The sequence below is a fragment of a genome, unplaced genomic scaffold (genome assembly GCF_019419815.1).
Source record: "Pyrus x bretschneideri cultivar Hongxiangsu unplaced genomic scaffold, Pyrus_bretschneideri_v1 Contig21, whole genome shotgun sequence".
Classification (NCBI taxonomy): domain Eukaryota; kingdom Viridiplantae; phylum Streptophyta; class Magnoliopsida; order Rosales; family Rosaceae; genus Pyrus; species Pyrus x bretschneideri.
In genome coordinates, this window is record NW_025999513.1 from 1531710 (window position 1) to 1559318 (window position 27609).

A 27609-nucleotide genomic window follows, 5' to 3' on the forward strand; every position below is an offset into this window, starting at 1 on the left:
GAGGATCCTCCTCCAGAGAAATCTTTGCCCGAACATAGTTTTGGCACGCACAATGGGACATTTATAGTCTTGTATGCCAAGAAAAAGAAGGAAGGAGAAAACCTTCAGGTGGAACATAGAATATGGGCTACCCCAATGTCTACCAAGATCGAGCATGACAAATAATCCAGAGGATTTTTCTTCCTTGCAAGGACCAGTTATTCTAGAGAGCCCAACTTCATCTAAGAAGTCAGGAGGAAAGGTGACCGATGAAGATTTGCAAGCCGCCATGATACAAGTGCTGAAAAGTATGGAGAAGATCACTTTGGAATCCAGAGGAGAAGTAAGTAAACTTTGTTCCTTAATAGGGAGTCTGCAAAGAAGATTAAATCTGGAGTACTCTACTCCAAAGAATGGTTATGCCAGGGAAATGATGAGGGAAGAAAGCCCTGAGAAAGAACCAATTATCCCCCTATTTCTTGTGCTTGAGGAAAAGAGGGATAAAGGAAAAAAGAAGGAAGGATTTGGAGTTAGTTAGCCAGTATTGGAGGAGATCTTGGAAATAGAGTTGCCCGACCCCTTATTGTTTTCACTAGGTAGTAGGAGCATAGCGGGTAAGAAAGAAAGAAGTATGGGATGCCCCAGTTAATCGGAGAATCCAGTGGAAAAGGTGAGCCTACCAAGGCAGACAAGCCTCTTCCTTATAGGCCCCCACCATTGGCCAGTAAGGGAGGGGATGCCAAGTGGAGAAAGCTCGACCTAAAGAAGGAAACCTTCTCGGGCAATGATATTAGCTCGAAATGGGGAGCCTCACATACCCCATGCAACAATACAGCTAACCAGCGGTTGAGAGATGAGTTAGATGAGTTAAGAAGGATGGTGGCCAAGAATGCTCAACCCCAAGCTCGTCCACTGTTCAGGATCACTTACCAAAAGCCATACCCGGAGTATATTGATGAGCATTATCCTTTTCCAATCAACTTCAAGATGCCCGTGTCTCCTACTTTTAGTGGGGAGGATGGCAGTGTATCCTCTAGAGATCACATCTTCAAGTTCTCTAATCATTGTGTGGCATTCGAAGACAATCCTAATTATAAGTTAAGATTGTTTGGGAACTTATTGGTTGGCCTAGCATCTCAATGGTATTCTCTATTGCCCCTCAATTCTACTGCTAACTGGGGGCAAATGGAGATGGCTTTCCATAAGCAATTCTATATGATAGAGCCTGAGATGTCTATTAATGATTTAGTGGAGGTGAAGCAATATGAACATGAGTCTACAGAAAACTTCATGATAAGTTTTGAAGGACAAGAATTAGGTGACAATTCCCTATTAATCATGCCTAACTCATATTCGTTGCTCAAAAGGTCTTGAGGCTGCCTTTGAGGAAAAAGTTTTATGATGTACAATTCAATGAGTTACAAGAGTTGGTAATTGCTGCCACAAAGTACGAAAAGCTGTTGCTTAAGGAACATCAAGTGAAGCACTCATCTAAGGCTCTTCCTTTTTACAAGAATAAAGCTGCAATTCACCAAGTGGAGTTTGAAGAAGCTGAGCTAGAACAAAATGATAACCATGGAAGAGAAGGGATGAACATGTATGCGGTAGAGATGGCTACCCCCTTCAAACCTTTAATAGTGAAGGGGTTAGTCCAACTAGTCAAGGATCAGAAAGTGGTGATGAATGATGGTGGATTTGTCTCTATGAAGCCTCCTAAATACCAGAGTTATTCTTTTGATTTAACCAAGGCCTCGGAGATCTATGAAGTATTGGTACGGGCAAGAATGATCGTGCCCAACAACACCAAAAAGATGCCTAAACCAGAAGACCTAAAAGGAAAGAAGTATTGCAAGCTGCACTGTACCTTCAATCACTTCATAACCAACTATGTCCAATTCAGGGATTGGATACAAGACCTCATAGTGAAAGGAAAGTTGCTGTTGGAAAAACCACAAGCCAATATGATGATTGACATATATCCCTTCACAAAAGCCCCAATAAACATGATTAACTTAACTTGGGCGGAAAAAAGGAAAGGGAAAGTTACTTGGGAAGTGAAAGTAGAAAGGAGGCAAGTTGACAAACTAACAGAATTGTGAGATTCTACCATGTCTCTTAGACTAGATATTATCCTATTAGAGTTGTAATCCTATTGGGGTAAGGAATTTACCTTCCCTACTACTATAAATAAAGGCACAATGAAATGATCTAACACACATCTCACAATTACACACCTCCCTCTTTCTCTCTACCGTGTCACACCCCCTCTCTCTATGGCCTTCATAATTGTTTAGTAAATTATGCCTACAATAATTATTAATTTTTATAAAAATATAACTCTTTTGAAAATACAGTCTACCAAATGTTCAAAAACTTTATTTTATAGCTAATTGTTTGTAAAGCACAATAAAAATAGTTTTTTTTTTTTTTTTTTTTTTTTAAGAACAGTAATTCCAAATTGCCCATAAACTGTAGTGGTAAGAGAAACTCTAGTTGATCCAATACTGGGCAATTTAGGTTCTATGTTCAATTCCCTCCGCTATCAATTGTATAGAAAATATTTCTTCAAAGAAAAACAAAAAACAAAAATCAACCAACATTTTCTTTGATAGGGTCAATGACGTTGCATTCTAGGGAACCGGACCCAAAGGAATTGAGCCCAAGGATCAAATGATCTGGACCATTGAAATTTGATTCAACTGCTACAATTATTATAACTTTTAGACAGGCCCCCTGTTTGTAGCCGTTGGATCAAATTTCAATGGCCCAGATCATTTGATCCTTAGGCTCAGATTTTTTGTGTCCAGAGGGGATCCAATTCCGCATTCTAGTGTTGCTTTGCCAGATACATGGCAGATTTTGTTTATAATTTGACCGTTTATAGCAAATTATAGCTCGAAAACCAAAACATTCCAAGACAAGTTTGTCCGAATGCTAAAATTTGGAGCCAATAGAATTTCTTCAAATATCAAGATCAGCATGTATATTACAATTTAAGGTGCAGAAACCTGCTTAATACTAAGGTGAGACTGTAACTATATATTCAAAGCGTAAACAATGTTCCAATGTTGAAACTTCCCACTTCCCAGTGAGGATTCTAAACCACAGGCAACCAAATCTACTGAGGTTCAAGATAAACGCAACTTAAACAACCCAGTTACAAGATACACCAACGCCTTAAAAGTCACTCTGTGTAGCAAATGATCGGAAAATATGGCTTTACGATTGGTGAAGCTGTTTTGTCCAGTCAAAAGCTGCCCAATCTTGATCGAAGCTCTTAACCGCTTGCTTTTGTGCCTCCACCGTCTCGTGTCTTCGGCGACGATACATGTCTTCCTCAGGCAATTGTAGCATGCCTCTAATGACATTCAGTCCAAGACTGCTGTTGAACTGCTGTTCGTCATCAATAACGTGGACAAACCCTTTATTCAATCCAAACTCCACATGGAAGTATGGAAAGTCCTTTGGAATTGACCCACGCAAGCCCTTCACACTTGTATCAATTAGTCTCTTTGCATTGTGCTGGCTCCACTCATCTTCAGCTTCATCAATTGCCTATGAGAAATTTTATGCATTTTTAGTTTAAATGAGCAGAAAAATTAAAATCAGAGACTAAATTCAACATCATAGATTAAAATGTATATAAACATTCAGTTCAGAATATTTTATACACGAAACAACTGAGAACCTAATAAAATCTATATGTATACATGTGTTTGAATAAAACTACACGCTGGGCATGCACTTGTATGTGTATTTATCTAGATCTACTACCACAGATATGCCTACATGAAATAACGTCACAGGTTCCCGGAAAAGGGAATAAATCATGAGGATTTTTCCATAAACAAGTGAAAATTTCAAAACAAGCAGCAGAAAATCAAAGCACTTAAAATGAAAATAAGAACAATCATTACCTTTTTGAAATATAGAGGAGCCTCTTTGGCAATTTCATGGGGCATAGGAATACACTCAACTATACAGTGGCGGCGTTGTTGAGCCAACCCCATCACAGTTTCAAGAAAAACTACTTCCTTCTCTTGCTTTGCAAACATCATAATAAGGCATTTCTTGAAATTTCGAATTTCTTGCCACACATCGTCGTCAACAGTTCTTGTGGAAGCCACATGCTGTTAAGAGTTATATGGATCAGAATCAAATTCATATTAACAAAACTATTTGAAGTAATCGTAAAAGGGCAAACTAAATTTACATTCCCTAGTATTAAAATCGACTTGGATGTTGCACATTAACCTGAAGAGGGTTCCAATAATCACTTTTTCATTTGGGTTGAAGACGGTAGATTTTTCAACACCCTCACATTTGGAAAATGATAATTCCTTGTTAAAGAATGAACTTTCCCTTCTAAAGCTTTAAAGTAAAGAAGGAATGCTCGTGCTCATTATCAAATGACTACTGAAACAAACAACATAAGAAAAGCAACTAAATTAAGCGCACCTGCATTGGTAAAATACAACAGTGACCAGGCACAACAGGCTGCTGCTGTGGCAACATTAAATATGTGAAGTTTGCTATGGCCACAACAAGATGCGCTGGCCTCCTCGGATTTTCAAAACAAAAGAAACATCTCTCCTGCTGCGTTGCAAATCGAGTTGCAAAACTGTTGTTCTGGGTGACTTTCTGATCACTACCCTGCTTTTTCTTGGACTTCTTTCTTGGAGCATCATCATAGTCATATTCATCATCTGCCTGACCAGATATACTGTATTTTTTGTTCTGGGTAATCCTTTGAGCTAGATGCATATCAGCATCATCCTCCTTTTTCTTCTGACGAAGATTCATTTCCTGCATAACATGTCTAAATAAAAGGCAATCTGTTTAGACCAAATTCTGACCGAAAAACAAATCACCGTGAACAGGAAATCAATCAACCAAAGAACACTCCTTGACAGGAATTGCAAAACAAAACCTGTAAGAATTGGCCCATGTATGTTACAAATGCTACTTGGCACTACAGTTCTGTACTGCAATTTCATCATCCTTACAAACTTTTATCTTGTACTCGTTTAAAAAAATGGTAAAAGCACACAGGATAAGACAAGAACTGAATACTCAATTTCAACAACTGCGAAAAAAACCCAGAAGGGTTGGCCCATGTTTGCCAATAGAAATACTACTCTGCTCCACAGTTCCTTTTTATAACTTAAAGAATTAGTCCACAATTGTCTCTTATTTACAACAAAAAACATTAGACAATACACAAATAATAGGAAAAAAAAATAAGATAATAAGAATATACAACATTACCTGCTTGTGCTCTGTTCATTTCCTGGTCTCACAGAATTATCTCCACTAGCCTGCTTTGCCTTTCTGTTTTCTACTTCTTGCTATTAACAAAAAGAAAAATCAATTAATCACTGAAACAAAAGATCGTTATATTATTGTTATATTAACAAAAAGAAAAATCAATTAATAACAAGTTGTCAGCATCCTAAGGAATTACAAAACAAATGGGTAACATTGTTATAAATTAATAATCATAAGAAATATTTTAATAACCCAATACAGAGAAACATAGGCATCTCTTTAGGAATAAATAAATGCATGCAAAAATGGCAGGACACAAGCCAAGCAAAGACGTAAAGATTTTGTGTGGTTGAAAAAAGAAACCAGCAAACAAAGGACAGCAAATTCCCTAACCAAGATAAGAACCAAAATTGCCCCAACTCTAGAAGAGTAATTTCCACTGCATCAGAAGTTAGAAATCAACTTCTATCCTAAGTTGCCCAATAAACTGGGTGGTTAATTTCAAATGTTGTCGACAAGACTACGGACAATCCAATCTACTAGCATATAGGACATAAAGCTTCATATCCTTGAGAGAGAGAGAGAGAGAGAGAGAGAGAGAATACTGTATGCTTCTTACCAGAAGTTCCTCAGCTTCTTCTAGCTTTCCTTTCATACGAAGTTGAAAAGCCTTAGCTGCCAACTGGTTCGCACTTAGTTCATGAAATGCAGCACTCGCTTCACTTGGTTTGCTAGTGGCTGCTATATTTTCATGAGCATGACTACTAAAATCATCAGTCCTTTTACGAAGAACTTCAGACATGAAGCTTCCATCGTTTGAAAACTTATTTAAGCTAGCTACTGCATCCGCTAAAAGACTAGAATCCTGCGTAGAAACGCCTCGCCTCATCCAGGAAAATTTATCTTGAACTTTAGGCTCCCTCATTTTGGGGAGTCCACAAGATACATCCTTCAGGTAGTGCCGACCAGTGTCCTAGAAATCAAATTCACTGTAGCATGTAAGACACAAATATTAATTTTTAACTCAAGTTAAAAACAATGCCAAGAACAGTTGAATTTAAGCATTTTCAAAAAAATGAGAGCTCTCCCATATACCTTTTTATTATCCTTGTCACTTTGATTGCTGGAATCTGGTTGGCGTTCCTCACTCGGCCCTTTCTGTCTACTTCTTATAGCCTGTAGATGAGCACGAGATTGGGCAGCTTTATTAGATGCCATGGAGACGGTCAGTTGACCAAGAGAACCCCAACGCTCTCCGACAACCTGTATAAAAAACCAAGGATTAGAGCGCAAAGAAATATACCAGAAACCAAAAACAAAACAAGGTAGTTTGTGAACTAGTGATGCTTGCTAAGACCTAGAAAGATGGGATTGGGAAATGGGGCTCAGGTAAATTAGCAGAAGCGAGTTCAATACCAATTTATTCCCCCGTTCTTGGCCTCTCACCAACATATTCCTATCGCAGGAAAATATTCTCAGAATTTAATTCATCAAGTCCTCATTCCGATCTGATTAACAAGGGGATTTAAACCTAAAGGATATAGGAAAGTAAACTTATTCTAGGAATCTAATCCAAACCAGAACAGGAAAATTACTATCAACTAAGAGAACCCTCTTTGTCAACCAAAGAGGGTAAAATTACTATTATACCCCCTTTAAGCTTGGTAAGTTTATGGGTTATTGAGTAATATCACTAGCATGCACTCTCCTATAGTTTCTCTCTCACACTATGACTAAAACACCCTACAGAGTTAGGGTACGCCCCACTTTGGTTCCATGTCAGCATACCTCCTGGAGCCTTCGTCCTTCTCGAGTCGCCTGCTCTTTTGCACGCTTCAGAGCTTTTAGTTTCCAACTTGCACCTCCATCCCCAACAACTGAGGAAGACAAAAGTTGGTTTCCAGCAGCTTTAGGTTCATCTGTATCTTCTGGATAACCAGATCCGTCATCCTTTAAATATGGATTTAATTCCCTGGGATTGACCTTTATCTAAAACACATGGAAGATAAAGAGTAGTCAGTAAACAAAATACTCTGTAAAAAGAAGTGAAAAACAATTTGTTATTTTCAGGAGGTTAAACTCTTTGCGCTTAACTACAGTAAGTTCCCTCGTGTCCATTTAGTCTTTAGACTCTAAAATGTGGCAATTAACCTCCCAAACAAAAAATCGTCTGTTTAGTTTGGGGACAATAGTAATTGCTCATCTACACCCATAAGCCAACGGGTTAAATCTATAATTTTTCATGTGCCATCTCTGACCACACCAAACAAAACAAACATCAACTTATTTGCCACATAATATAAACTTTATGGACTAGTTTGTAACTCCAACTTAGTAGAACTAGAAGGGTAAATTCTCGCTTTACAAGATGGAAATATACCTCTTCAGTCAGAGTTTCCTTTGGCTGCTCCTCAACATTCACTGTAGGGGTTCTATCTGTTTTTCCTTCAGGTCTAAGCATCCACTCTAAGCCAAATTCCTTCCTTGCAATCTCCCCATCTTTCAAACGATTGGGTTCTCTATCTCCATCTATATCGACGAAAGGAATGTGAATATGTTAAGATCATATGATTAGATAAAAATATCTTTTATAAGAATAGCATAGAATACCTACCAGTAAATTTTCATCCCCCATGCCTCCTAGACTCCTTTGCTTACTCTTTTTCTTTCTGTCTTTTTTACTTCTGTTTTTGCACCTTTCTTTTCTATCAGAACTATCAATGTCTTTACCATCAGAAGCAGAAGAATAATGATCTTCTGATACATATTCTTTCCTTCCCCTCCTTAATCTCCTTTTTGGCCCATAACTGGCCTCATCCTCTGAATCATCCTCAGTTCTTCTCTTACCTTTTTTCCTACTCTGACTCCTCCTTCTATCTTGGTCGGAACTTCCCTCACTTCCAACGCCTGACGAATATGATGATGATGATGAATACTCGTCTGACGAATACCACTTTTTTTTAGACCCCTTCTTTATCCTATCAAGCTCTTCCCCATCCGAACTACTAGAGTGAGAGCGCTTCTTTTCCTTCCTGCACTTATTCTCCTTATTACCCGACCTCTTCTTCTGTCTTTGTTTTTCTTTCTTAGGAGCACTCAGATTCTCACCCTGTTAACAATAACAGAATACATTAAACTACTCTCGAAAACAACAAATTAAACAACAGAATGAACAAAGGATGCGATTTACCTTATCAATCTGGTCTCGGGGTATGATCCTCACTCCAGCAAGCATTGTTTGTACTAACTGCCAACAATATGGCCAAGGTACGTACAATCAAATAATTAGCGTCCTGCAGGCAACCACAAACAGAATAGCAAGATCTGTTACCCACCAAAGACGAAAATAAATAATGTCACCCTATAAATAATTTTTGGGGGATAAACTTGAAAATTTTGATTTAGCCTTTCATCCTTCATTTCTTTTTGTAATTAACACTTAATTTAGTCTGAATTTGGATAATGAGCTTCTTTTCCCTCCAAATTAATCTCCAGTTTAAGTTAATAGTGTACATGGAATCAAATCTGAAATATTTTTCTGCAATGAATCTAGAATATTTGCAGGTTCATATGTAATAATTCTTGATGGTTCACTAGGCAAAAGAAAAATGATTATTGGTTCACATGGTGGGATTTTAATCAGAAAATAATACGCTCCGATTACTCAGTAAGCAAAGCTCTAATGATATTCAACCCTTCTTAAGAAAAACCAATGTTGAAAAACAGAAGTCCTAAAACATCACAACACACCACTAAACTTCGTGACGTAGGAACCTTGGTGCAATATAAAGGTGCTACTCATGGTTCGAGTTAAATTGGAAAGATTTCATCAAGGAATTGCAAAGAAGTTACAAGCCCGTAGTACTGGACCCTTCAAAATTTCGCAGCGTGTTGATTCCAACGCATGTGTTAGAATACCCTCCATGAATGGGGTTCAGTTTAACTTTTAACGTTGAAGATCTGATTCCATATAGAGGTTCTATAACTTCTCCTACTCGGGTGGACTTTGTTGAAACTGGTACTACTTCAGCTAATGACTCAGATTCCTTTTCCGTCTCTGAATTTCCTGATGTGATCCCACTTCCGCCCCCTTCCAAGTCCCTCCGAAAGGATCTTGTAGCAGATATTTTGGATGACATAGTTGTTTTAACAAGGCACGGTTCATACCAAAAGTTTCTTGTGAGGTGGAAATATAGACCAGATTCTTACATCACTTGGATTTCAAAGGAGGACTTGCAGCGGATTGATCCTGACATTTTGGAGCAATACTAGAGCTTTCTCTCACCGGAGTCGAGCTCTTCTCAGCCAGGGGGAATTGATGAGGACATCATTGACAATAGGAACAGGCTGTCTAATGTCTATTCCAACTATTAGTTCAGCTGGGAATACTTCTACTAGAATTGGGAATTTTTTACTGATTGTGGTTCCCCTATAAAGATCCATTGTAATTCTCTAAGGAACTATTAGTTTATGAATGAGAATCGAGTGTTATCTTCCTGCGAAAAAATAAAATGAAATAAAAAAGAGCAAACTTCCGATTTTCCCCATAAACCTTCACCTAATTTTCGATTTACCCCTAAACTTTTAAATTGGAAAATCAAGGACTTAAAACTAATTTTTTTTTGGCCAATTTCCCCTACTTAGTTTTCCACAGATTTCTTCCAAAAAATTAAAGTTAACTCTTATCCCCATGTGACTCTCTTTTGAGAACAAAAATGTCACTTCGCTAGACTTTTGGACACCAAAGCTATAAAATCACACAGATTAGCACAGGTCAACATTTTAGAAATCTAAGATTTTCAATTATTTTAAAGAACGAAGCGATCAAACTACCCTCCCCTCACATGTTGTGCACATGTTTTCATTTCACAGAAATTTGGATGGAATGAACGAAGAACTAACATCAGGTAAATCGGCCAAAAGAATTAGCATAAATCGTTGATTTTCCAATTTAAAAGGTTGGAGGTAAGTCGAAAGTTGAGGGAAAATCGACAGTTTACTCATAAAAAATAACAAGAATTAAAATTTCAAACCCTAGATGAACGTAAACCTTGCTCTGGTACCAATTTGATGTAGGATAGAGTCGGGCAGCGTAATTTAGAATGGTTTAGGGGAAGCTAAAACACAGAAAATATTAACTAAAAAAATAATATAAGAAAACTGGAATCGCACATATTCTTGGCCCTTCACCAATATAATTCCATCAGAAAATCAGAAAAGTAAAATTACCAGCAGTAGCTTGATCCGTGGTTTGTACGACGGTGTTCCTCCGCCTTAACGGCGCGGAGGTTGCTTTCGTAATTCGCAGCAGAAATCACCGACGAAAGAGTTCGAGGTCGTTCTGAAGAACCTTAAAGAGAAAAGCAGGAGAAAATAAAAAGGGAGCAATCTATCAGTCCAAGTAAACGTGGATTTGGGTTTGGATTTTAACCAGGATGACAGGTGCGCAGCGCGCTCCAGAGAGAACCAAATTTTAACGGGAAAAATGGAAAACACGAGTATCCTCTATTTGGTATTTACACACCCGCCAAATTAAAATCCTTTTATTTTTGTCAATGAAAGTCCCATTTTACCCCCTCCAAATTGGGGGATATATATTGCGCTATAAATTTGAAGATTTGAAGTTGAAGGGGAAATTTTATAGGACGGCAATGAAGCTATTAATATTTTAAGGCATAGAATATTGGGCGCTCAAGTATCAACACGTACACGATGAGTGTAGCAAGGATGGGAATGCTTCGTTGGATGTGTGGCACATGAGAAAGGACATGATTAACATGAGGATATCCAAGGTAAAGTAGGAGTAGCCGAAATTAAAGATAAGATCAGAGAAAATGGCTAATGTGGTTTGGACATGTGAAACGAAGATCTATAGACGTTTTGGTTGGAAGATGTGGTTACGAGACAGAGGCTCAAGGACAAAGGGGTAGTGAAAGACCTAGGAAGACTTGGAAAGGACTCTAAGCTAAGATTTGGAGTACACATCTAACAAAAGACTATGCACAAAACTGAGCACAGTAGCGTTCTAGGATTCAAATAGCCGACCTCATTTAATGAGATAAGGCTTTGATGTTGATGTTGGTTTGTTGTAAAAATTGCGTTACAACGGATTTGAACCTAGTACTTTTGCAGGGTGCACAATGTGATGCAGCTCTTGAATCACTGCCTAATTTCCTTAGAGAGGAATTGTTAGGTATGCAGGCAAATGCCATGAAGCACACGAAAGAATTGTAGTATTATTCAATTCAACACTCTAAATTTTCTAGATTTTGGTGAGTGCAGTTGAAATGGGTTTGAAACTTTGAAGCACAACAAAGAAAACTGGCCTAAAAACCCGAACCAGACCGGATGAACCAATTTGTGGTTCAGCCATGTTTCCGAAACTTAGAACGTTATGAACCAAAACGATCTTGATAGAAGTTGCAAAAGTGTGTATTCCTCTGAAGATCTCAATAATAGTAAAAAGGAAATCTACAATACATACAAACTAGATATGAAGAAACAAACTTAAAGGATGATCATGGAAACCTGTATTGGCATAAGCATATGCTGAAATTCAGAACCGACAAGTGATACACTACTTGTGCGTTCCCCTCTTTCGACCTCAACCCCGAGATCTAGTCGTCAGAACATCCTTGGAGGTAGCTGGAAGATCTTTGAAAGGTTCTTCCTCGCTGTTCTCATCACCACTGACATAAGGTTCAGTTTGGTCTGAACTCACTTCCTCTTCTTCTGGTAGTTTTCCAGCAACCTCTTGTTTTGAAAGCTTATCTCAAATCTCTCTTAGTTTAGCTTTCTTTGAATTCAATACGCCGAGGAACTAGAAGACGTTAAAGAAATGTCAATCAATACGTTCAGGAAAAGAACTGCAAAAGGATATTTTTCAACTAAATGATCAACTCAACCAAATTCCAAATACTCAAGGCATCAAAAAGTGATCGGAAGATCAAACTATGATTCTGAAATGCATTTGGAGTGGTCATGCTAATTAGTTCAAAACTAAGGAACATCTGAGAAACTACGACATCGAATACAAGACTCTCAACCACTGCAGGGAAATTTTCATATGAAAATCCAACTCTCACAAGGGTATATCATCTGCTGAACACTGTATTATATGACAGGTGAAGTTTGAAGCTCCATTTACAAAATAAAGAAACGTTTTGAGCACGCAAAGAGAATATCGGTGAATAAATCATAGAGGTATGGTATGGTGCACCTTTGCATAAATAGCGGATTCAAATTCTATCTTCTCATTGGTAATCTTCTCACTCTGTGCTAGACACTTCTCAGCTTCCACTTTCAACCTCTCAAATGATTGAGTTTTTCTCACAACTTCCTCCTATACATAGATATACTAGCATGAATGAGACTAGGAAACACATTATACTTACGCTCATATGCATTTGTATGTACAAACAGAAGAAAATTCAATTAGGGGCTTCTCAAGAGTTAGCAAAACAAGGAATCGGTATGTTAGATTGCCATTATCGACATGAGACATGACCAATCAGCAAAAGCAATTTAGAAGTCTAAAAGACTCCGTGTAATGCAACACCGTCTTATCCCATAAACCTAATGTTATCACGATCATGCATCAGTAACATCAAACGGACACAAAATCATGATCTCTTATAAAACAAGGTTCATGACTAAAGTTTAAAGCATAGCAGGTGCGATCACCCATCTGGGTTTCTTCAGAAACACAAAATACTTCAAGAATCTAAATCACAATTAAACTTCTAACAAATTTCAACAATTCCAATAGGGGGTCAAAATTAGGTGGATTTTAACCTGGTTTTAGGTTCTTATATATCTGGCAGCAATCACATAATATATAGCCATAGTGAACATCGCACATCCCTTTTTCTCCTCTGCACACCGTGTTTGTTTCGGTCCCTTAACTCTCGTGATTTATTCAATTCAAATGAGAGAAATAAACAGGAGTGCACGGGAAGAAAAGAGCATGCGGAAATCACTTCCTAAGCATATAACACACTGCAACAACAACAAAGCCTTATGTCACTATGGGAGTCGGCTATGTATCAAATATAAGATAAAATAAGAAAAAAGCAAGAAATTTACACTTAGCCCAACATTTGCATCCATGAGAAAATCCAACACTGCTGCCGTCGTTTGCTTACTGTTTGGCGACGGCTGACACTTCCACCGCCATTTGAGCTTCGTCCCTTCCTTCTCAAATGTCCACGAAAGCTGCATAAACAATCAAACACAATCTAATCTCAACTTTAATTACAAATAACACTCTAATACTTCCCAAGAAATTAAATGAACGAAAAGCTCTAATATTTAATCACTCTTTTGCAGCCGTCGCCGGCGTCGGCGAAGCTGTAGACAGAGTCCGGGTGTTGAAACCCTAAGTATGCTCGGCCAGCGCCATGAACTCGGAGACCGGTTAGTCCCACTGAGCGACGCCGTCGCTGACCTGGTCGTCGGAGGCGGAGCAAATCCATGCATTAAGCCATCGGTGATGGAGACGTCGAAGCGGGAGGCGAACCAGTGCCCTTGACGAAGATGGGTTGCTGGGATTCTTGGAGCTCGAGCTGTGTTTGGGGGTCGGGGCCTCCATTGTTGTGGACGCGGGGGGTTGGGTCTTCGACTCTTCCCGCCTCTTTAGATCACTCTGTATTTACTATTTAACCGATTAAAGTCAGCAGCTTTTTCTTTTAAATAAAGGTTTTTAGCTAAAATGGTGTCTGTTATTCATATAATTCTTATTTTGATCCTTAAAATTTGAAATTAATACAAATAGTTTTTGAAATTGTCCATTATCAATCATTTTGGTTCTTCTGTGAATAACTATGTTAAATAAATATTAAAATGATAAAACTACCCTTAATTTAATAAACAATAGGCCAAAATGATTTGACAAATATTGAGGTATTTTTGTCATTTTATCCTTATTTAATGAATTTTTTCACAGAATGACTAAAATGATTAATAATGGACAAACTCAGAGATCAATTCTATTAATTTCAAATCTTAGGGATCAAAATAAGGAGTTATGTAAATCTTATGAACCATTTTGGATAAAAAAACCTTAAATAAATAATCAAACTTTTTTTTTTTTAACGATAGATTTGTTAGATTAGGGAGTCAGCGAGGTTTAATCTTATGCCGTGGTGCAAGTAGGGATGGGCAAATACCTATTTGTTATGGGTAACCGCGGTTACCTGCCCATTTAAACTAAACGATTACGGTTATAGGTAAACGTTTAGATAAATAAACGGTTATGGGTATAACCGTTTACCCGCGAAATTTAAATGGACGGTTATGGGTATTAACCGCGGTTATAAACGAGTAACCGTTTATCCATTTATTTTATATATATATATATATATAATTAACACATACCATGTTCTCGATGCAATAATACTTAGCACCCAATAAATGGAATTCATCGGTCCTTCTCTCAATAACACTGCTACAGAAATGATGATTCTCATCATCAAGGAATTCGCCAAATTAATTTAAATTCCTTGCGGGTAACTATGAAATTGACAAAAATGCTTTGACAAAAATGTCTTCTAAACAATTTTTGTAACCCAATAATACTTACCAAATATTATATTTACCTTCATTGGTAACAGTTAAAAATATCGTCTTTAAACTATTATTTCAATTATTGGAATGGTAGAAGGACTTAAAAAATTAAAATACGAAAATGTACGATGAATGTACCTATAACGGTGTTTAATTGTTAAAAAAAAAAATTATGACAATTTTTTTTTAAATTTTCAAGTTGTTAAAAAACATGTAGATGGGTGAAAAAGGGGTAATGGTAAAAAAAAGAAAAAGATAAATGGGTTAAAGAGGATAAATGGGTAAACAGGTATTAAACAGTTACGGTTAAATGAGTATGTGGTTATGGGTATGGTTAACCGTTTATAAACGGTTATGGGTATAGGTATAACCATTTAGGTAATTACCCAACAGGTAAACGGTTATACGGGTATGAGCATAAATGGTTATAGGTAAATAACCGCGGTTACCCGTCCGCCATAGCCGTTGCCCATCCCTAGGTGCAAGAGCAACACTCTTCTCCACCATTGTGATAGAGGGCTACTTGAAGAAATGGAAAATTGAAGAAGGATTTGCTAAAGTTACATAGGAGCCTAAAAGCTCAAGTCCAAAAGTGACCACACAAAAAACCTAGAAACCCTAAACAGAGTTTCACCAACTGTGTACGCAGTCGAATCGGTGAAGACGACCAATGGACAAAAATCTAAGAAAAACCACCACATGGGGCACAACTCGAACCCATCATAGTCACAATAACGGAGGAAAAATGTCAAATCTATAGATCCATTGAAACCACGCCAATACCAATCGCCACATTTCTAGTCCTCAATCGATACCAAGCACACAACAAGCAACTAATTGCCCAGAACCAAGCAGTAACAAAAAAGGTCAAGTGGTGTGAACATCATTCTAAAGAGATACCAAACCTTTGTAGGGGTGACAACATATAGTTGTCTTTAACTGGCAAGAAGCACGAAAGAAGCAGCAAGCAAGTGTTAAGGTGAGATCCACCAAATTTGGAATTTGATTCAAAGTTTTGGAAGATCTGAGCACAGGGCCCCAAATCAGAGACATGGGCAACTAGCTCGAAGATGGTACTCCATCCACAACATATGTAGATGGTGGGTTGCTCCACCGTTCCTTGACGAGAAACAGGGCCACTGCAGGTGTGGGGAAAGACAAAAAGCCCAGAGACAATGCTCCATCCACTTCTTCTAAAGAAGGTGTGTAGATTCCCAAATTCCAGACGGGAAAGGGGGTCATCGCAGGTGTTGCGAAGGAAGAGAAAGAGAGAGAGAGAAGAAGGAGGAGGAAAACAAGTTTGAAAAGTTGGTTGCCACCAACCCTAAGCAGAAGCTAGAAGCTGGTGGCAAAAGAGAGGATGAAGTTTAGGGTTTCTTCTAAATTTTAAAAGGCCAAATTTTTACTGATGCTTTAGTTAGCTTTGATCGTAAAGCGAGACGCATGTTTAATCCAAGTTGTTCCTCGACTACTTATTTTGTTCTGCATTTGGACCAATTGAATCAAGGTTGCCCAAATGATCCTCTTTGTTTATGGTGTTCACTATGAGTTTAAAACATATCTCAAACTTCCTAGATTCATATTTTCACTCTAAAGGTGAAAATTTTGAAGTAAAGTCTTTTTCTTTCTTTAAAATGTTATTAAAAAAACTTAACTATATACTAATGCAATTAATGATAAACTTAAAAAGTGTTTTTTTTTAACAAACGATATCATATACACTACTAAAGGAGTGGAGGAATGCGCTAAGTCTCACAATGAGCTAATAATAATATGGTTTAAATTTGTCTATACTGAGAATCGAATCTAAAACCTCTCACTCACAAGTGAAGAGGAATATCACTAGACTATAATACCAAACGACTAAAAGCTACTATTAGCAGTTAAAAATATCATCTTGTAATCCTCCCCTATAAAAATGTGAAGTACAAATTGCACTTTGATTTGAGTACATGTACCTAATTTTTTTTAGGATAAATTACACAAAACTACCTTAACTATTGAGTTAGTTACAGTTTCATATTCCATCTTTAAAAAATGTTAATGTCATACATCATCTACGAATTTATTACAATTTCATACCTTCAGTCAATTGTCTATCAATTCCTTCATTAAATGCTAAAGTGGTTTGAGGCGAGACCCATTCTCTATTAAAAAATTAAGTAAATATTAAAAAAAATAATTAAATATTAACTAAATATTAAAAAATAAACAAAATAAAAAACCAAAAAAAAACCAAACTTACACCCAAATCCCCTTCCCCTCCTACACACCCATCACCCTCCTACCTTCTATCCATTGTGTCCCACCTAACCCTCCTCTCTTACCTCACTGCCTGCTCTTAATACACTTCACAGTCGAAGCCAATCTCCGACTACACCGTTTCTCTCCTCTCTCTCATCACTTTGTCCCCCCAGTTCGATTATCTCTCTACCCTCATCTCCTATCTCCTCTGATCACACACCCAAATCTTCACTTCCTTCCAAATCCCATCCCAAGGTTATGCTAAACAAAAACCGAACGATCAGCACCCATGGATTTCTTCAAGTCGGTCTTCTTCGATGACCCCCTTCTCTTCGATGATTTGCATCCGGACGCCCAAAACGACGACTTCGATCCGAACTCGGACTGGGAACCAGACCGCAATCTGTGTTCGAATTACGGCACTGGGGCTTGGAGCTTCGAAGGTCTGATTTGCGACAATGTCCAAGTCTGTCATCTAGAACTACTTCCATGATCCCAAGGAGTTCGAGTCTGGGTTGAACAAGGAGACGGTGGTGATCCGAGAGGTGGCTTCGAGCGCCATCAAGGATCTTCCTGGTTTGCTCGAGGTCAGTGCATCGGTGGCTCATGATAAGAGATTAAGTAGCAATGGGGTGGTGAAGATGGAGGAAAAGAGACAATGGTGGGGTGGTGAAGGAAGGTTGGGGGAGAACACGGGTGGACGGGGAAGAATCGAAGAAGGGTTGGTTTTTTGGCTTTTTTTTTAATTTTTTTAATAGAAAGTGGGTCTCGTCTTAAGCCATGTTAGCATTTAACGTAGAAGTTGACAGACAACTGACAGAAGGTATGAAATTGTAATAAATTTGTAGATGAGATATGACATTGATATTTTTTGAAGATGAGGTATAAAACTGTGACTGATCTAATAATTCACGTAATTTTATGTTATTTACCTTTTTTTTTTTTTTTTTTAAACATCCTAATATTTTATCTGCCCAATAAAACTAACTTTATTTCCCCTAAATCATAAATCAAATAATTAATCAAAAGATGCTAGTAAAAAAGCAAATGATGTCACTCCATAAACACCACACTTGTCAGTGTCACCACTCGCTATACTATAAACCAAAAGACTTCTCTGCCCTCTTACTTTCGGTGTCTTTGCGTGTCCTTCTATTTGTGTGGTCACAGTTAAGCCACGTCAACATTTTATATTATTATTTATTTTTGTTTTGTTATCTTTAGAAAAAAATAATATAAAATGTTGACGTGATTTAACCGTGACCACACAAAACAGGAGGGCACGAAATGCAGACAACCCTTGTCCTAAATGAAAACAAAACCAAACCAAACCAAACCAGTGTCAGATTTAGCAGCCATGGTCCATGGATAATTTAGTTTCTTATGGAATTCTAGGTATAAAATGCCATCTGAAATTATAACACCACATTCCATCATTTTCTCAAAAACCCCAGAAAAAATCAGTGTCTCTGAAATTCACTCACTCTGCAGTCCTTGTGCTCCTCCTCCTCCTCCTCCTCTGCTCCTTCACCGCAATCTCAGCTCATGAGTATGAAGACCCAACAATCAAAACAATGGAGGATTTCTCTGGCTACCCAATTCACGAATCACACTCTACCTCTCACACCACTCTTTCCTCACTCTCAGTTGGCACTCAAAGTCTGCAGAAACAGGTACTTTAACCAATCAAAACTTGATTAGTATTATAACTGCTAATTGGGTTTTGTTTAACTGTTTCATATGACTTGGGTTTGTTGATTTTCTCATATTTGAGCTAATTTTGTGAGTTTTTCGGTTGTTAGATTGATGAACTTTCGACTATTTCCGATACACCTGCCCCATCAGTTACCAGGGTCTTGTATACTGACAAGGATGTATTGGCGCGTAGGTATGAATGTCACCTTGTCAGTCTCAATCCAACTAAGCTTTAATTTCGGCAAGTCCGTTCGGATTTCCTGGGTAGCTAATACTTCGCTTGATTGTAGAATTTCGCGATTCTGTAGCGCGGTTGTTGTTTGCATAGATTGATATGCTACATACACTTTGCATCTCATTCATGTGTTTCTATAGTTTATATGTTGGAGTTGGAGTAAATGTGAGAATCTTGATTGGAGTTTGGTAAATTCAAATTCCGAATATTTATCAGAATGGCAAATCATAACAGAATGAGGATGATGGCAACGCGCACTTGTATTAAGGTTTATGTTTGAGAGGAGATTTAACCTTTGACATGTCTTTTATATTGTTTTTATGGGTAATGTTTAACTGCAGGTTCATCAAAAACTTGATGGGACTCTCTGGGCTCTCTGTTAGAGAGGATGCTGTTGGTAACATTTTTGGTCGGTAGTGGGTGTACTATGTCCTAATCTTTGAACTTATATTCATATTCGATCTTGTCATTTCAATATTGTAATGCTATGACCTTGGGGTTTTCCAATTTAATCAGTTAAACTTGGGAAAACCCCGACTCCGAAGTGCTTTTACCCCAGTAGATGGGAAGTTCTCGGTTTTTGTCCTCCCTCCTTATTCAGTTGGGATATGCTGCTCTTGATATCATACTTCTATTAAGTTTCTTTGACCATGTTTTTGTCTTGCTTTCCTATATGCAGGGAAGGCTATAACTCAGATCCTTCTGCAGTTGCAACAGTTTCTCACATTGATGCCATTCCATACTCGGGAAGGTATGATGGCGTTGTGGGTGTTCTAGGTGCTATAGAAGCCATCAATGTACCAAAAAGGTGTGCAACTTTAGTCCTGGTATGAACCGTAAATTGCAATCTTAATTGATTTGGTCAAGCAGTAGCCTTAGCACGCTTGATTTAGCTCTAGGAGACGAGGATGAGGCACCAATCCTATGAAATGAGAATTATATTCAGTTACTAATAACCTTTGGGATGTATTGATAGCAGACTGATCCTAATCAAAAGTTCACATTTTTGGTTTTCCCAAGGTGAAGTGTATTTAAAGCTCTTATGTTTATGCTACTGACTCTCTGGCAGGTCGGGGTTCAAACCTAAACGATCACTGGGAGTTATCTTGTTCACCTCAGAAGAGCCTACGCGCTTTGGAATCAGCTGCCTGGGAAGGTTAGGATCATTACCTGGTCAGACTTTAACGCACTAATTGTCTACTTCAAACATTTTAGTCTTTATCATTTAATTTTTTGGGTTCTGGATGGTGAAGTTCAATAATGACGTCTGTTGTTGTTTTAAATCCATTCTACCTTTTCCCTATATTTAAAAGAAAAACACATATTGTGCAGCTGCTTAATGGCTGGGATTGAGGAGCTGGCTAATGCTCTGAAGACAACAGTTGATGGTCAAAATATATCCTTCTTAGATGCTGCAGGATCCGCAGGCTACACTAAACACGAAGATGAGTGTGTTCCTGAAAAAAGGATGCTACTCTGGTTTTGTGGAATTGCGCATTGAGCAATGCCCCATTTTGGAGGAAAAGGTACGCCTTTTTTGACGTATATATTCCCGACATTAGGCATAATATTTTATGTATTAACAATGTATGTTTTCTGATCCAGGTGTATCAATTGGCATTGTAACTGCGATCGCAGCCCCAGCAAGTTTAAAGGTGGAGTTTGAAGGCAATGGAGGCCATGCTGGTGCCGTCCTAATGCCAAATAGGTGAGTTGTTTGCAGGCTGTAAAGAAGAGGACGACTCGAACATTCTTTTTGAAGAGTTGTAAGATTATATGCAACTCTTCCCTACCCGCAAAGTCTGCATGATATTTCCCAATAACTTTAGAAAACTGTTTATTACCGGCATTGCATTAAGAACACAAGTTGTGCACAGTTCCAATTGACGCGTATTTGTTTTCATAAATCAATTATACCAGAAATGATGCTGGACTGGCAGCTGCAGAATTGGTGGTGGCTGTTGAGAGACACATATTAGAATCTGGATCTGTTGATATTGTCGGTACAGTTGGTAAGTTGTGTTTCCTTCGCACCTACGTGCAGGACTATGGTTTAGTTCTTTGACTTCCATCAAAATTTCTTCAACATGGTCTAACTCTCTCGCGTTGGCTGTTGTTCTTAATTTACGTCGGTGGTATATATTAATAAATTCATTTTGTACAAAGGTATTCTGGAGCTACATCCTGGAGCCATCAACAGCACCCCAAGCAAATCACATCTGGAAATTGGTATGCTTTCTGTCATTAACTTTTCAAGCACAAAATACAATTTTACTGTAAGTTTGAAAAGATCATCGTATATCCTTTCTTGGCCATAATTTGAGCATGTGGATATTAGTCTTTGGGATTTTTAATATGTGTCGTAGAAAAATTTGGTTTGATGTATATTATACCTTTTCCTTTCGCAGACACAAGAGATATTGATGAAGAGCGGCGGAACATTGTGATTGAGAAAATCCATCAATCTGCAATCGGTATTGCAAGTAAATGTGTGGTCAGTCTTATCAGAATTCAAAATCATAAATCAGGATCCGCCAGCACTTTCTGATAAATCAATACTTGAGGCGATGGAAGCTTCATCGAAAGAGCTAAACTTAACCCACAAGTTCATGATTAGCCGAGCTTACCACAATTCACTGTTCATGGCCAGGTAAGGGAGAGAACCTTATCCCTATAAGAAAGGATTCCCTAAATATCTAAAGTCTATTAGCAAATGATTTCCCCGGAGTTCCATTCTTTTAATACTCCACCAAGTGGTTACTTAGGCTGCTAATACAACTAAATTGGAGGAAATTCAGACGGTGAAGAGCATGCCGTTATTCGTTTTTGCCACGAATAGATTCTAATCATGTATTTCATATCCTTGCAGAGTTTCTCCGATGGGTATGATATTCATTCCATGTTACAAAGGTAGAATCTCCTTTCTCTTTTTCTAGAAATAACCATTTAAAGTAACTGTTCTATTGCTGAAATTAATAATCTTAATCAGTCTGATAATTAGTTTTGTTGCAAAGCATGTCAGTTGCCACACATTTTTAATTATTTGAAATTCGTAATTATAGACATTGAATGACATTCACTCACATAACCGAACAAAAGATTGAATCAGTAGCTAGACCTGTAGAGAATGTGAGATCGAATCAGTAGCTAGACATGTAGAGTATGCTAGATCGAATCAGTAGAGAATGCTATATAGTATATGCATCCATTTAGATTTGGTTTTGCAGGTTACAGCCACAAGCCTGAAGAATATGCATCCATTCAGGATATATCTAACGGGGTGAAGGTATTAGCGTTGACCCTTGCGAAGCTGTCATTGCAGTCAGCCATCGGAGTTGTTGCCCTGTAAACTTTACATATTTGGGTATACTTTTCTAACAGTGTTGTAGTTTCTGTGTGCGCACCGCTCATTTGAGAGAGAGAGAGAGAGAGGGGGAGAGAGAGAGAGAGAGAGAGAGAGATGCCAAAAACCTTGTTATTTATTTATTTATCTAAGGGCTTGTAAGAAAACATGCATTAGGAAGCTTATGAATTACCCAGCTATCACTCCTTAGTATGCTTATGAATTACCCAGCTATCACTCATCATCCAAGTTTCAACGCAAAACTCTGCTGAATCGTATATGCCATCAGGCTGCAGCCACAGGAACTGCGGTCTCCTCAAGTTCTTCAGCCTTTCCCAGCAAAATCGCCAACTATGAGACGGAGAGAGGGACAAGTTTAGGATTCGGAACAGAGAGTATTTACAAAATCCAGCAGTGAATCAAAAGAAAATAACGAACCTGAGCCTTCAACACAATCCGTCCATCTTCGCCATCCAGCTTCGAGACAACAGTAGAGGTGCTTATGCCTGTTCCAGTATTATCGCCAAAGGATTAACCATTATGTTCATCAAAACAGTACCGGAAATCAAACACTAGTCAAATATCGACTTACTCTTCTCGACAGCAACTCCATTGCTCTTGAGACTCTCAGCAATTGTGATCAGAGTAGGAATGGCTGTACCAAATAACTTTCACAAATTAGAAAAAAATGCTGAAACTTGATGCAAATTTAAAACCATGGCTGCTCTAATTAACACTAAGAAATCTGCAGCCAATATTGTCGATGACGGAAAAATAACATAAACAAATATACATGCAAACGGAAAGGAGGAAGATCGAACAAGTTGTCGGTACCCATTCCCAATGCAGAGAGCTCAACTGCATTGTACTGCTTGATGTACCTCTGCAACCGAATAACAGATTCAAGAAAGCTCCTTTAGAAACATCCAAACCCCACCAAATATATACATCAAAACTTAATACAAGCAAGAATTTGATGGAATCCGATTAATCTCAGAGCGAATCACTCGAGCTCCATTAGAAAATCCCAATTCAGATTAATGAGATAGCAAATTGCAAATAAGAAATGGAATCTAGGTTAATCAGATCAAGATCTAACAAATCAACGCAAGAAAGTATCAAAACCTAAATCACTGACCAATTAATTTCTGTTCGAGATCTCTGATATGTACTCACTCAGAAGATTAGCAAATTTACAGTTCAGATTAGTTGAAGTACTGAAATAGTTAACGAGTCAGTTCAGGGCATATCATAGTTAATTTATATCAAGATTTAACAAAGCCCTAACAAACGTCGATTAAAATTCTTTCCCACAGTTTCTAGGCAACCAAACACGCAATAACCAAGAAAGATAGAGAAAATGCAAGGACATTATGAACAGAATCTATATTAATCAGATCAAGAATCAACAAAAAAGTGCAAGAAAGAACCAAAACCTTAACAGACGACGATCAATTTTCTTTCCCGGGGATTTTACTTTCTAGGCAACCAAACACGAATTACAGCCCAGAAAGCGAGATAAAATGTAAACGCATTTCCGTAGTCCTTTCGTCTGTGTATACATACCTTGGCAAGATTGCAGTAGAAGAAGAATGGACGCTTGGTGTGCGAAACGTGAATCCGATTCTTGTTCTTCAGCTTCTTCGTCTTCTGAGTCTCAGCGGGAGCAACATCTCCACCGTCGCATGTAGCAATGGCCTCGCCAACACCGCATGTAGCAATGGCCTCGCCACCACCGCCAGTAGCAACGACAACAGGCTTGTTGTCGTTCACCGTCACCGTAGCCTTAATCCCATCCGCAACAACAACAATCGCACTCGACTCCATTGAAATCTCTCGCTCTCTCTTCTGTGTGTAAAAGGGGGGGAAAATCTGTTTGGAAAGCTCTGTGAGAAATGTGAGTCGTGTGTGATACGCTACGGGTTTATAAGGGCGGGGAAATGTCCAATGAGGAAGGACGCGTGGAAGTGTTTAATTGGTTGGGACCTTCTCGCGGTTAGAATCTAACAATACGGTTTGGCAAGTTGTGTAGCAGAGTAGAGGAGGCAGCTGCTTAATTCGCTGTGACAGATTTGCCCTCGAACATTTCTTTTTTGACCAAAAAAGAAAAACACATTTCTTTGGAATTGCCCATTTTCACTGACCGTGAAGTTGAAAATTGCCCGAGCCCTATTTTTGGGCTTATAGATGTAATGCCCATGTGAATTTTTTAAGTTCAATTTTATTTTAGAACAAAGCTTAGCCGCTGCACAATCAACAATATAGCTACTGCTAAAACCTTATGTGGCTCCTTCTTAGTTTGACACATGTCAAGAATTTATTGTCAAACCAAGGATGAGCACATTGGTTTTTTTATCAGCAACTATTGCTATTTGTGCATAAGCCAAGCTGTTTTAATCATTTTTAATTTAGGGTTATTTTGGTAACAAATAAAATATTTATCTTGTAAATTAGCTAGGACTGCCGTATGAGACAACACACTCACAAGGAGGTGGATTCCCTGCATGTGGATCCTTTTGTAGTCTCATCTCGTTATGAGTATGTTCCCTTTACCATGGCCTTACCCAAAAGAAATATAAGGCCAAAGCCCAATCCCTACTATTGAGCTTCCACATATAGAAATGCGGATTTGGTCTATCTTTAAGAAGCAGTGGTCATACTGTTTTTGTATGGGTCTGCATGGGGTGTTGCGGAAGCCCCAATCCTTAATATACCTTGATCGGTAACCTTAAGTTTGAATTGCGGTGATATTGTCATCATGACATATGGAAGTTTGATTTGTTGTTCCAATATTTCATACGCATTTTTCATCACAAAGGTCAGTGGATTTTAATCTATGCTATATATATAAATAGGATAGTGATATCCAAACACCCATTTTTACTTATTACATGCTCCTCTTCATGTTCGGCTGGCGGATCAAATGAATTGAAGAATAACAATAGCTAAACATTATATTGCTATTGAGGATACAAAACCTCATAGTGCCCTTTTACCATTATATGAGTTTAATGTTGATCATTTACATGTTGGCTTCCACGTGATACCATCTCGTTATGAATGTGATACCTTTTGCGACACCGGGAAGACTAACCTAGAACTCTCCATGCAACAGCCATGCTTGTTACGCTATTATTTTCAAACAAATCCATAGCATATGTATATAGTTATAGCAAATATATATGTTCTCTTGAACTTTATCCCCTATTAATCCAAATGGAGAAGTGGTGTCGCAGCCACCACCCAACTCTTGATTCTTTCCGGGAAATATTGAGAGGGCAAATATTAAACCATAAACAAATCCCTACCCACACAAACAAGTCCTACCACTAAACCATAAACTCATATATTTTTTTTCCCCTCTAAATGTAACCGATCCTTGTTCTTTCACGAGTACTCAATCGATCAACCAATTTTTTTTTTTTCGAACAAACAATATTACCTACATTAAAAGAGTGAGGAAAGTGGGCTAGACTTAGCAATAATATAGTTCAAATTCGTCTTTGGGATAATTGAACCTAAGATTTTTTACTTACCAGTATGGAATAATACCACTATACCGTAGTACTAAGTGATAATAGACCGACCAACTTAGAGCCAAAGAAGAATACAATATTTTTTTAGAGTAAAAAGAATACAAAAGTTTTAAATTTTAAATTTGAGATTTTTTGTTTGTGCCCCAAGAAGAATGATTTCGAAACGTTGCTCCCACTCATTAGCACTCTTAAAAGAGAAAAGGTAAGAGCATCCATGTCCCAAATCCTCCCAACCTAGCCTCTTTTTTTTTATTTTTTTTTTTTTTCAACTTTTGACCATTCGTCTTGTTTCAACCAAAGAGATCTAATTTGCTAAATTATAGGTTTTCTATTTTTACAACTGCGATAATAATCTTGTAAACTATTTTGATTTGTAAAGACGAGAATGCGAACATGAGTACAAATAGTAGATCTAGCAACTTCTTACACGATTTGTTAATACGACACGGAAAAGACACAAAAGTAACAAGTTTCGAGTCAACATAATAACTAATCGGATCGTTATCGAGTCACCCGTTAAGAATCTATTAATAACAAGTTGTTATCGGGTCACCCGTTAAGAATCTGTTAGTAATGGGTCCTGAACGGGTTTTCACACGGGTAGTCCGTCAGTAACCCGTTTCGACCCGTTAAGAAAAAATTATTTTGATGATTTCTAATTTAAACTACTAAAAACACTTACTATATACATTAGCCATAGTACATATATATAGTATATTTGACACACCCCGACCGAAATCAGGGTATGATGGCCGTCACGTGAGAGTGACGTAACCATGTGCACAGTGCGGAAGCTAAGAATAATAATAAAAGTACGAATAAATAAAAACCAAACTACACACAGAGTAATTAACATACATGTGCAAGCGTAAGTGTGAAAAACAATATTCAGAGCACAGAAAACCAAGTGCAGTCTAGAGGAACAAATACTAACTAAATATACCCAGAAGGGGCCTACACTTGTGATAATCTGTCAGATATACCGTGAATTCCTCGTGAGCCACCAATAGAGCAATCCAAACTAGAACCTGGAGGGACGCAAAACAAAAAGTGTGAGTGGGCAAAAATAAGGCTTTTCAAAATCATTTCATTATCAAAAGTTATAATCTCTCGCCGTAAAACCTGTATAGTTTCCCAGAAAATAGAATATACATGTATATCGAAAACATGCTCAGAATATGCCATGTCGAATGCCTTTACATAAAATGTACATAACTTAGGTAATGTCAATCAATGCAATGTAATATGTCAATCAGAGTCACCTAACGTAACTGTGAACACGAAAAATTCCTTGAAACACAAGAAACAAGAATAACGTGTACAAAATAATATTTTTTGGTTTGATGATTTTGGGGTTACGATCTCTCTCAAATTTGGTCCTCTGATTCGATCTCCGTAAGATGTAGATTTGTTGATCCAAGGGCCGTCGAGGCTTGATCTTGGATGAACGGTTGTAAGTTTCTTCAAGGGCCTTCGTGGCTTTGATCTTGAAGGTTGATGGAAGTTTCTTCAAGGGCCTTCAGGGCTTGATCTTGAATGTTGACGGATGAGCGGATCTTCAAGGGCTTTTGGGCTTGATCTTGAAGAACGGTTAGTTTTCTTCAAGGGCCGTCTAGGCTTGATCTTGAATGAACAGTTGGTTTTCTTCAAGGGCTTTTGGGCTTGATCTTGAAGAATAGATGTGTGGATTTGTTTGTTGATCCAAGGGGCCGTCGGGGCTTGATCTAAGGATGAATAGTTGATGA

The 27609-nt window shown here is 38.0% G+C and overlaps 2 protein-coding genes and 2 pseudogenes across 2 annotated transcripts; 1 reads left to right on the forward strand and 3 right to left on the reverse strand.

Moving 5' to 3' along the window:
* Positions 1–2911: 2911 nt before the first annotated feature.
* LOC103939436 (CWF19-like protein 2) lies at positions 2912–10737 on the reverse strand. Its single transcript, XM_048584451.1, has 11 exons — positions 10477–10737; positions 8438–8540; positions 7858–8356; positions 7628–7776; positions 7036–7236; positions 6343–6510; positions 5867–6220; positions 5248–5327; positions 4438–4798; positions 3897–4109; positions 2912–3534 (listed from the first exon to the last, which is right to left on the reverse strand). The coding sequence occupies exons 2-11, from the start codon at positions 8480–8482 to the stop codon at positions 3199–3201; spliced, it is 2406 nt and encodes an 801-aa protein (XP_048440408.1). The 5' UTR covers positions 8483–8540; positions 10477–10737; the 3' UTR covers positions 2912–3198.
* Positions 10738–11824: 1087 nt separating this feature from the next.
* On the reverse strand, positions 11825–13837 carry LOC103939435 (annotated as a pseudogene).
* A 3507-nt stretch (positions 13838–17344) lies between these two features.
* LOC103939434 lies at positions 17345–22551 on the forward strand (annotated as a pseudogene).
* LOC103967243 (uncharacterized protein At2g34160-like) lies at positions 22379–24211 on the reverse strand. Its single transcript, XM_009380518.3, has 5 exons — positions 23895–24211; positions 23163–23211; positions 22921–22983; positions 22767–22834; positions 22379–22679 (listed from the first exon to the last, which is right to left on the reverse strand). Exons 1-5 carry the CDS (start codon positions 24153–24155, stop codon positions 22614–22616), a joined length of 507 nt encoding a protein of 168 aa, XP_009378793.2. The 5' UTR covers positions 24156–24211; the 3' UTR covers positions 22379–22613.
* Between the last annotated feature and the right edge of the window lie 3398 nt (positions 24212–27609).

Excerpts from the sequence above, each read along its gene's own strand:
- LOC103967243 (XM_009380518.3), bottom strand. The coding sequence starts at position 24,155 with ATGGAGTCGAGTGCGATTGTTGTTGTTGCGGATGGGATTAAGGCTACG. Across the intron at positions 22,984-23,162 it reads GCTCTCTGCATTGGGAATGG|CCATTCCTACTCTGATCACA; the intron begins GTACCGACAACT and ends TATTTGGTACAG. Across the intron at positions 22,835-22,920 it reads TGGAGTTGCTGTCGAGAAGA|GCATAAGCACCTCTACTGTT; the intron begins GTAAGTCGATAT and ends ATACTGGAACAG.
- LOC103939436 (XM_048584451.1), bottom strand. The coding sequence starts at position 8,482 with ATGCTTGCTGGAGTGAGGATCATACCCCGAGACCAGATTGATAAG. Across the intron at positions 8,357-8,437 it reads CCCGAGACCAGATTGATAAG|GGTGAGAATCTGAGTGCTCC; the intron begins GTAAATCGCATC and ends TATTGTTAACAG. Across the intron at positions 4,799-5,247 it reads AATGAACAGAGCACAAGCAG|ACATGTTATGCAGGAAATGA; the intron begins GTAATGTTGTAT and ends CCTTTTATTTAG.